The sequence below is a fragment of the Lagopus leucura genome, unplaced genomic scaffold, assembly GCF_019238085.1.
Source record: "Lagopus leucura isolate 7727_CA_CO unplaced genomic scaffold, USGS_WTPT01 Super-Scaffold_100034, whole genome shotgun sequence".
Taxonomy (NCBI): domain Eukaryota; kingdom Metazoa; phylum Chordata; class Aves; order Galliformes; family Phasianidae; genus Lagopus; species Lagopus leucura.
The window spans coordinates 3,032,893-3,043,724 of NW_024962283.1; the positions used below are offsets into that span (position 1 = coordinate 3,032,893).

Below are 10,832 nucleotides of genomic sequence, written 5' to 3' on the forward strand. Positions count from 1 at the left end.
TGGCACAGCCTTTGAAGCTGCTGCAAACGTTATGTGAATTGTGGCACTTTAATTAAACTTATTGATCGGTCATCTAGTGAGTGTCAGCATGTTAATGAAGGCAGCCAGCAGCAGTGTGGCTGCAGGAGAAAGCAGGCATTTCCCTTAGCAGAAGGTATAATTGTATTTGGCAGATGGAGCTTTGAGCCCAGCGAACCCAGTGATAAACTGGATTAATTTTCCCTTTAAAGAAAGCAACTAACGTGGCTGAAAAGGAGCTTTCATAGCCATCAATTCATGCAGAGATGTGTGTAGAGGAGGAGAGTTTAATCCTTTGCAAGACTCTTCTTGTCTTCTCTTTCTAGGCATTTTTGTACATGTGCACATATGTAGAAGCCTTTGGTACAAGCACTTAACAAGTATTGATTCAATATCAGGAGCTTGGGATGTGACAACCGAGAGGCAAATCTGAGGATGGGAACAGGAGAGAGGAGTATTTTTAGACCAGTGCTACAGGAAACAGAAAAAGCCAACACAGTGTCTCTTTGGATGTCATTTTTGCTGCTTTTTGTGCTTAAAAGTAAAGGCAAGGTTAAAAATCCACTGTTTGAATCCAAGTGCAGCCTGTGTAACTGCAGCTGTTGCCAGTAATCTCGCTTTGTAATCATGGCACTGTGCATTCAAATACACATGTGGAGTATCCTCCTAGTGCTGCCAGTTTTAATGAGTTTCATGTTAATTGGTCTAAGAACCAGGAGATTTCATGCACTTCTTTTCATGAGAAAAAGAACATTTGGGTGCCTTCTTCCTGCACAGCAGAATGTAACACCCAAATGCACTCAGGCACAGAACACTAATGGCATTCACACCACAGAAATCCACATGGATTGTCAACTGGAAAATGTTTTGCAGCAGATTTGAGGGTCCCTGACCTGAACACGGCAATTTTTTCTGTTCCTAGTTTCTCTTTGGGCGGCTTTGAATCGGGTTTGAGCTTACCAAAGCCCGCTGATTATCAAAACTGAGAGACGCGCAAAGCTAAGAAGCGGCCCTTGCTTCGGTCTGGTTTGAGCAGGAATGCGAAACAGAAAAAGGTTCCGATTTATCAGCGCTGCTGCAGCGCGGCGCCGTTCCGGTGCGCCACCTCCTGCCTCCGGATTCGGGGCTCTGGCTGCACTTGGGCTGTTACACTTAGCAACGTGTGAACGACTCGGCTTCCCTCTAGTGGTTCTCCTTAGCAATTTCTTTTTCTTCTCAGGCTATTTTTGACCATTTCTGGGCTGATGCGCTCGTTCTCAAGCTGGTACCTCGTTCCCAGTGTTAGGAAAGAGACTCCAAGCATCATCAGGCTGAGATACGAATAAAGCTTCGGGCTGGGAGAGTATTCCAGACTGAAATGCCACTTCTGAAGTAAGGGGATAAAAAGTGAGGGCAAAAACAAGGAGGTAATCTGAAACTCTGTAGATGCATAGATGAGCAAAACAATCGTGTGACTTCAGCATCGACAGCTCTGGAGTGCAAAGCCATCTGTTCTTCGTGCTTCAATATTGGTGTGAAATGAACTTGTGTATGTATGAACGTCTCCTTGAATCAGCTGCAATCTGTGCAGGAAGCCAAGCTGTTGGGTTTTCTTTGATGCCATGAAGCAAATGAGGAAGAATGCAGCAAAATCAAAGTTGTGAGAGCAGAGATGGATCTCAGCCTCTGACCACCAGCATTTGTCTTTCAGCTTCCTGTTCTGTCTGGCTGGCTGAGGCTCAGACAGAATTTAAAAGAGTGGCCGAAGAAAACGTGACGTTGCCTTGTCACCATCGCCTGGGCCTCCTGGAGCAAGGCAGCCTGGACATTGAGTGGCTGCTGCACACGTCTGAATCGGTGCAGAAAGCGGTAGGTTCATCCACAACCTGCTGGGAAAACAGCCCAACAGCCCCATTGCTGTGTTGGCATCAACAGCAGCCATTGGTTTAAAGAGATGTCTGAGAAGTCCTTTGCAATTTATACTGAGGAAGTAAGCAGAATGCCTAGCTGACGTGTTTAAAGTGTGTGAAAGTTAATTGATATTCATTTATCCTAGAATGAGGGGATAGTGATCTGTGCTTTCTTTAAATCAATTAAATTTGTAGCAACTGTGTTTTCTTTAAATCAGTGGTACTATTTAATCAGTCATCTCCAGATAAACCTCAGAAGTGCCCTTCAGGCTTTCAGAAATTCTCTTTCATAGGCATGAGCTTTGAAATCTTGGGGGGAAAAAAGATAGTCATGGAGTACTTGTAAAATCAGATCTGCAGTAACTTGAATAGGCTGGAATGATTGCGTTGCTCTTCTAGTTGAACCCAGCCACAATCGGTGGCTACTTGTGGCATCATCTGATGCCTATTTTGCTGCTGGTACAAGTGCTCAAATAGGAACCTTTAGTGCAAATACAGTTCATGTATCAGCCAGATTTGAAATCCAGGTCTAATTTTCCACCTTGTTCTGGACTTCCTGGGTGACCCCCAAGCACTTAGCTATGCAGGACCTTAGCTTGCAGCTTCTGGAAAGACTTTGTTTTGTTGTTCGGTACAAAAGTAAAATTACAGCTGTCCATCTCTGCTCCTCAGGTGATCACCTACTCTGGAGGCCACGTTTACGATGACCTGAATGAAGAACAGAAGGGCCGTGTTTCATTCACCTCCAACTTCCGTGCTGGAGATGCATCCCTGCAGATCATCTCCCTGCAGTCCAGTGATGCAGGGAAGTACATATGCAAGGTGAAGAACGCTGGGCAGTACGAATGGGCTCACATCACCCTGAAGGTTGTAGGTAAGATCATTTTTATTGTTCTTTCAAAGACATATATATAGATATCTAGGCACATTTCCTGTAGAGAGATTTATTACATTAGGGTATAAACACACACAGACATCTCTTGATCAGGTTTCAATAAGTCTGTATCTGCCTTTGCATTTTTTGGCAAAGGACAGAACACAGGAAGAGTCCAGAGAACTATTCTGTGATAAGCTTACCCACTTGCAACATCTCCTTTCTAAATTGTCCTATGATCTCATCATGTAAACTAAAGTGATATCCTAGCAACCATCACTCTGTCCAGAACTCTCGCTGAGGACTCTGAGTTTGTGTCCCTGGAGCCCAAACTGATCCAAGTCAGTGAAGGTGATGGATAAGCCACTGGGGTTAGCATTTCTCTTCCCTGATTCCAGTTTATTGCTTGGCATTTGGCACCTACACTATCACCCCATGGAAGTCCTGCTGTGACCTGCCAGATCCTGGGGGGAGAAGGAAGAAATGGAGAAGCAGGGGGAGGGAAAGGATTTCAGGGAAAGGATATTCTTTAAATCGTGCCTAGAAGAATGCTTTGATACAGCTCCATTGGCACAAGTAGCCGTGAAGCAGACTGACTCCAAACAGAATGTGTTCTTTCTACTTCTTACACTATAAAGTTGCACAAGGTTGCAGTTCAAGTCCACTAACAAACATCACTAGTGTAACTAATAATTTTAAAAAAGGGTTTTCCACCAAGAAAATGATCTGCTGCGTGTGGATGACCCGTGTTCTGTATTCTACAGAGAAACCCTCCAAGCCCAAGTGCTGGCTGGAAGGAGAGCTGTCCGAAGGGAAAGACCTGTCCCTGCAGTGCCGTTCTTCCTCAGGCACTGCGCCCATCTCCTACCGGTGGCAGCGCATAAATGAGGAAGATGAGAAAGCTGAACATCTCCCACCTACGTCGAGAGTCAGTAAGTCACTTCCTCTTAGAGCTCTCCAAGTGTTGAAAGCCAGATAACCACCCACAGGCATGCTGTGTGTCCATCTTGTAAGCAGGGAGAGCGTGCTGGCAGTGAGAGCAGTGCTTTACCAGAACTTGGCTACAGCAGGATGCTGTATTATGCTCCACCCTGAGCAAGGAAGTGCACAAGTTCTCATGCTTTGCAGAAGGTTGACAAATGATCTTTCCTGAGTTATCGCTGATCTCAAACTGATTTTGATCTGCAAGTTCAGCACTTGTTTTTTTTTCCACCCGTCCGTTCTTAGCCTTTCTTTGATTAACCTGAGTGTTGTTTTTCCTATTTCAGACATTTCTAATCCAGGTCAAGTCTTACTGAAGAACCTCACTCAGATGAGTACAGGGTTGTACCAATGCATGGCCACCAACGAGGCTGGACAGGAGAGCTGTGTTGTTCAGGTGACAGTGCAGCGTGAGTATTGCACCTAATTGGTATTCTCACCTCTGCATGAGCAGTGTAGGTCCTCAGCTGACCCACTTCACTGGATGAACCCTTATCCACACCCTTGCCCTTTTGTACTCCAGTCACATGGAACACTTCTCACTTGCTCAGCAGTATTCCATATAGCCTGGAGTGGTAAATACAGCATTTGGGCTCCAATGTTTTAGTCTGTTAGAAATGCTGATTTTGAGAATGGCCAACAGAGTAACAGGGAAAAAACAAACAAACAGGTAAGATGGTTTGCCAAGCATCCAGCTGCTAGTTAGCTCAGGCTGGAAGGATTCTATGATTCTATGATTGCATGAGAATGTTGCTCAGTATAAAATCTCTGTGGACAGTCCGTCACTGAAGTTCCAAATTCCTTGTTGCATTTAAGACTGCAAGCTATTTCCAGGCAGCCCAGAAAGGCTGACTAACAGGAAGTAATGTGCAAAGTGAAAAAGCAACTTTGGGCACAGTTTGGTTTTAATCCAGATTCAATATATTTGGCCCAAACAGTAGAGAATGAAATCGGTATGTACGTGATTAATCACATCAAAGGTGTGTAGGCATCTAGGTGTTATGTCTTTGCATATGTGTGCAAGGAAACGGGTGGAGTTCAGTACAGGCACTGACAGCAAATCCAAACAAACAATGCAGTTTGGAAGGCTTTTGTGTGTAAATCTCAGGGGAGATAAGAGGGAGCCTGAATTGTTGAAATAAAGACTGCTGACAAAGACCTCTATTCCATAGCTTTGGAATTTATCTGCCAAGCCAGGCCTGAAGTAGCAGTGTTATGGTCTTGTAGCAAGGAAAACCTGCTCCCCTCAGGCATCTGAAGTGTCCTGGCAGCTTTTATGTCAATTGAACTGAATTGGTTTAAAACCTCATTTTGATTTGCTAAAGCCTCCGCAGGGACAAGCCCCAAGGAAACAACTCACAGCCAAACCCAACCTCACCACTCTTATCAAAAAGTTTCATGCAAGTTCAGCCAAGGGCTCAGACACACTGGGAAGTGTTGTTTCATTAACTTCCCTATTTTGAATGACAAATGCCTTGCATTGGCACAGCACAATTTTCCCTTCTCCCTTCTCTTTGTCCTTCTCCAGCCACTTTTTTCCCAAAAATTGAATAATTCATTCTGTAAGCAAACAGCGAACATTTCAGGATTCATACCTCATGGGGAAATATCTGTAGTTCATTCTATTGCCTTTAGAAAATTGTTGGGTACTTTTCTTGAGCGTGGGTTGTGCTGTCTGCCTCTATTATGCTTTTTGTGGTTCTGGGCTCTTACATAAGGATTTTTCCTCCCCATCTCAGATCTGACTCACAGCCGAAAGCATAGCTCCTGTGATCCCACCCTTCTATAAGTGAATTCCTTTCTCAGTATTGTCTCATGTTTAGAAACAATATTGAAGATAAATCTGCTCAACTGCGTTCAGACACTTAAGTAGTCTAAATTCTGATTTATAAATGATGTAATTTCTAGGGTGAAATAGAACGTGTCTATTTGGCCACTACTGAGAGCTTACCTGTTAATCTGTTTATTTTTTGGACAACAGATGCCCAAAATATTGGCATGATTGCTGGAGCGGTTTGCGGCGTCGTGGTGGGACTCTGCCTCCTGTTCGTGGTGGTGAGGCTGACAATAAGAAGGAAAGAAAAGAAGAGGTATGAGGAAGAGGAGGCCCCAAATGAAATCAGGTAACACTTCTCCCTTAATCCCCTCCTGTCTTTCAGTCTCCTGTACACCCAGCATGCTCCAAATTAACGTCTCTTTTCGCTCCAGGTTTAAGTAACCCAAGCATTGGTTTCTTAAAAGATTGTTCTATAAAGCTTTTATAGTCTTCCTGAAACGTCACTGACAAGTTTCACAACTGTTAAGATTTCTGTTGGGAATGCTCTGAGGTTCTCATGGTCTTTCCTGAGTCTTCTGAGCAACCGTGCTGCTGGACTTAGCTCAGGGTGAGAAACCCTTTAAACCTCTGTTTGCAGAGCTGCGAAGCCTCACCCCTGATCAGGTGTCCCAAGAATGCTGACACATGTTCTTTGAACTCATCTGTGTGTGAGCTCTGCCACTCACTCCTCTTGGTCTTCAGCCAATTGAGCTCAGGGAGCAAAGTTATGGGAAAAATATATATATATATATTTCCAGGAATGAGGTTTAGCTGCTCCTGTCCCTAAAGAACCCCCTCACCTCATTCCACCTTACTTCTGCCTGCCCTCATATGACACCTACATATGGTTGAGCAGGCATCTTTATATAATCCATTCAGCAGCTGATTACTCTGCTGGTGATCAGGTTGCTGGTATGGCCAGCAAGAAGGCAGTCTCTGCTCATTGCTTCCCTTGCATTTCTTGTTCTCTGTGTTTCTGTTTGAAAGCCTTGCACGCCTTTTCATTCTTATCTGAGCCTCTTCCATCATCTTTTCACACCTCTCTTTCTGGGCTCAGTTACTGTGCTATTTTTACTACTCACATTTTTTAAACCAGCAGAACAGGTCTCTGCTAGTCTCTATAGGTAATCTGTCATTATGAATAAAGATAATAGAGCAGACAATTCTGTCTGAACTGTTTGCACTGATCCAGGGCATTTGTTCCACAGACTTCAAATCCACACTCAAAGAGCCAGTTGTACACACATGTATTCTAAATCCATTTGGCCAATAGCTCTGCAGAGCTACAGCAAATTCAATCTACAAAGTTACTTTGCACAGAATTTGGGAAACCCACTGCCTTGCTCAAACTTCTGGACAAATGTAGTTTGGCGACTTCAGCAAGCAGTCACTGCAGCAGCAATTCAGGGTAGTAAAATGTGTAATTGTTTTTGTTCTTGTGGTATGTTTGCAGAGAAGACGCAGAGGCACCCAAAGCCCATCTTGTCAAGCCCAGCTCCTCATCCTCTGGTTCCAGGAGCTCACGCTCGGGTTCCTCCTCAACCAGGTCGACAGCCAACAGTGCCTCTCGCAGCCAGCGGACTTTGTCAACTGAAGCTACTCCCCATCTGACTCCTCCACAGTACAGCCAGAGGGAGGTGGGAGGAAAGGAAACAGAGCCAAAGAAAGTCGACTATGCCAACCTGATGAAAATGGGAGCCACGCTGGTCATGGTGCCTGCCCAGAGCCGAGCGTTCCAGACCGTGTGACTGCTCTGACTTCTGCCGTCCAGAAACACGCCACGTACCACCAGCCACATAGGAGTTAGATTAGCTAGTTACCTCCCTGGTCAGCTTAATTTTAGTCACCTGTGACAATCTGCACCACAAGAAGCCCTCCCACTCAACTCTTTCCCAGCACTTGAGGTTCTGAGATGGATTTTTTTTTTTTTTTTTTTTGTTAAAAGAAAGATAAAATTGAGGGGAAAAGGGAGCCTTCTTTTTAAAGTACCTTTTTAGAAAATGGAACACTGAGCATTTTAAAACTACAGCTAAAAACAATGTCAGCTAAGCGCTGTACAAGAGAAATGAAGCCAAACCTCAGGATTTTTTTAAAAGGGATCAACAGAAAGACATCTAATATTCCAGTGAGGTTTAGGGGGAAGGGGAAAGTCTCCTGTACTGTTTCTGGAGAAGTTTCTAGAAGAATGCATAGTCTTACCTGAAGACCTTGAGGCCGTTTGTCTGCTGAGGGCACTCTTGTGGTCAACCTTGAAGGGAACTGACACACTCTTGCCTTTTCTGCATTCAGTCTTCTAGGGAAATACTTCTGGAAGCTGCAACTAAAGCAGAAAGGAAAGGTCAAGGGATACAGCACAAAGGTATGTGTCTGAACTAACTTCTGTACTAAAGGGAAAGGAGCCCACATGTCAAGGAAGCAGAGATACTTCAATTGCTAGGATGAGATTAATGATACATCCAGAGAAATACGGCCAGGAGCCTGACTGCTTGTATGGACAGCACTGAAAAGCTGCAGTAACTTCACCAGAGTTGTATCTGTGTCACATGAGCCTTAGTGAGATGAGAATTGAATGCTGAAGCCAAAATGAAGGCATGTCTCAAAAACTGAGGGCTGCTAACCAACCAAAAAGCCTGGAGGAACATTTGAAGATGTCTTTGCTACAGCCAGGTTGTGAATTCACCAGTTTAGGCTGAGCCATACGGACCTCAGAGAGCTCTTCCCTCAAGTGTATGAACAGCATTCCTGGACTGACCTTCACACATCCAGGTAAGATGGAGTGAAAGAACACGTCGTGAAGAAAATACACCAGGGACAGGTAAACTTTAAGTGCAATGCTAAGGGAAGGAAGGTGTACTGCCATACACCAACCTGTAGGCAATGTGCTATTCTCAAGGCTTAAACCTTAGCAGGACTCTTAAAAAAGCAGGAATCATGAAAATACTTTCTGTGATTGTTTGCCAGAACAGACGTTTTCAAGGGATACAGTCTTATTCCATCTGAAGGCCGATAAGAAATGATGGGAAATAGGGACAGGCTTCCTGTGGGGGCAGATAGCCCCAGAACTGTTTATACTTTCCTCTGAAGGACTTGACTCTGACCACTGCTACACAGAAGACACTGAGCTTGTAGGTTCTAAACTCTTTTCTGAGACCCATCATTCCATTTATTTGAGATCTTAGAAGGTCTGATTGAAATGAGGCCATGTTTGGGCCACTTCCCTATGAGAAATAGTTTTCAAATTTGCCCTGTGCTGAGAACTTCTCTTCCTAAAGCAATCACCATCACATGTGCTGTTTGCTCTCTCTCCTGCAGTCAGCACAACCCCCCCTCAGAAGTCCAAAATACTGTTTGTTGTGGGGAGGGGCCTTGAGCCACCAATTGATAGAAGGGAATCAGCTGTTTGATAAGCTTTTACTTTCACCAGTTCTGCATACTGGGTCATTTTGCAGAGGCACCATTTCGGAGCCACGCTCCTGGGTCAGCTGTGCTCTGGTGGATTTGGTTGGAGGTTGCAGCTGCTCAGTAGCTGTGGCTCCTTTTTTTGTAGGCCCTGAAGGCACAAGCACTGCTCCTACATGCTTCCAAGGCATTCCAGGACTTGTGAAGTTTGTGGCTTTTAAGTTTGCTGACTGTGATGTCACCTCAGCAGATTGTCTTTGACACCTATTCTATGCAGAGTAAACCAGGAGTGAATTTCTCAGCAAAGCAAACACCCCAAGCAACCGGTACCTCATTAACACAAAATGAGGATAACAGTCCAAACAGTGGAGCTGGTTACAGCATAAGTACCTAATACTGGAGGTTAGTTTGAGTCACTGGCCAGGCCTGCAATTAGCAAATGGAGCAATTGTGCTCCATTGCAGCCTGGGGGCTGCTTGGTGCCAGCAAGCAGAATTCCCCCCAGCCTGTGCCCAACAGCCTCTTCCCTGAAGAAAGTTCATTTGAAAGGTATCCCATTTCCAAAGGGACATTTTTTGGGCTCCAAAATCAGGAGTTGCACAAGAGAAACAAATGAATCATAAGCCAAACTTGATTGTGTAGAATAGTGTGTTTAAAGCATTTACTGTCATATACCAGTTATTACTAGTGTGATTAAATGCATACAATGTTATGTAGCTTTCTTATGTCTAAGCAGCTAAACTGAGCTTACATCTCTTCTACCTGCTATAATTGGTGTACTTGTACTGTGTCTGAACAACTCAGAGGAAAGCAAATATTTATTATTGATTCCTTTGAATCAATGATTTCATATTTTTTTTGGTTGTTTTGTAAATAAATGCGCTGCAGCTGAAGTGCTACAGCTCAACTAAACCCGTATCCACGCTCCATCTTCTGTGCTTAGATACACTGCATGCTGTCAAGTTGAATCAAAGGAAAAAAAAAGATAAGAGGTAAAAATAGTATTTTTAAGCTAATGAGGACTATGTGTATATTTGTGTAAAAATTGGAGGAAAGCTGCAGGTTTTTTCCTGGCGATTTTTTCAGTCTACATTTTGCAACATGGCATGAATTGTGTGAAATCTTGGGTGTGTTGGGGTGAACTGAATTTGGACTTCCACTCAAGTACTTTACCTGAGATGTTATGGCTGAAGACATCAGTGCTGCAGGCTAATGTGGTAAATACTGCCAGTGCAGACACAGCACTGATAAACATCTCCCAGCTCTCCTACTCCCACATACACCAGCTTGCTGCTGAACCACCCTGTGCCTTTCAGCTCCATCTTCTGAGCTGCGCATGAGATGGCGACGAAACCTTGAACAACCAAGAGAAGCATTTAGACAGCTGAGATCTTGACTGCAGATAAATACTTTGAACCAGCTAACAGGAATCTCCAGTCGCAGGGATGTGGGTGGAACTCAGGCTAACTCATAATGGCTCTGGTTCATTTCTCTTCCAGTGGTTTCAGCCTTCTTTCCCCTGGGGGCATTTTGCAAAGAGATCACACAGCATCAGCAATCTTCTCTACAGCAATCTGGGAGTAGAAGTTGCAACATAATTAGGCAGTATTTAAACCCTCGTGACAGCAGTGGTCTCATAGGTGTGTCCTTCTGTCTGTCCCTGATCGATGGGGAACGGCCATTCTGCTGCTTGCTCCTGAGTTGATGACGTCCCAAATCCTGATGACAGTCTGGAGTTGTGTGACTGCCTCCTTTTGTTCAGTATCAGGAATCTGGGGTTATTTTTATTTTATTTTTAACCAAGATCACTTTGTACCGTTGCACAGGGGGGAAAAGGAAGGGCTGCATTAGAAAT

The 10,832-nt window shown here is 44.3% G+C and overlaps 1 protein-coding gene across 1 annotated transcript in view; it reads left to right on the plus strand.

The window, feature by feature from the left end:
• The window catches only part of LOC122186173 (CXADR like membrane protein), a 40,298-nt gene extending 30,389 nt beyond the window's left edge, over positions 1–9,909 (plus strand). Inside the window, exons 3-8 of the mRNA XM_042882627.1 lie at positions 1,709–1,866; positions 2,580–2,781; positions 3,546–3,713; positions 4,050–4,172; positions 5,744–5,885; positions 7,032–9,909. Of these exons, the coding sequence (XP_042738561.1) occupies positions 1,709–1,866; positions 2,580–2,781; positions 3,546–3,713; positions 4,050–4,172; positions 5,744–5,885; positions 7,032–7,326 (1,088 nt within the window). The 3' untranslated portion in view covers positions 7,327–9,909. The remainder of the gene's footprint in view (positions 1–1,708; positions 1,867–2,579; positions 2,782–3,545; positions 3,714–4,049; positions 4,173–5,743; positions 5,886–7,031) is intronic.
• Positions 9,910–10,832: the final 923 nt, after the last annotated feature.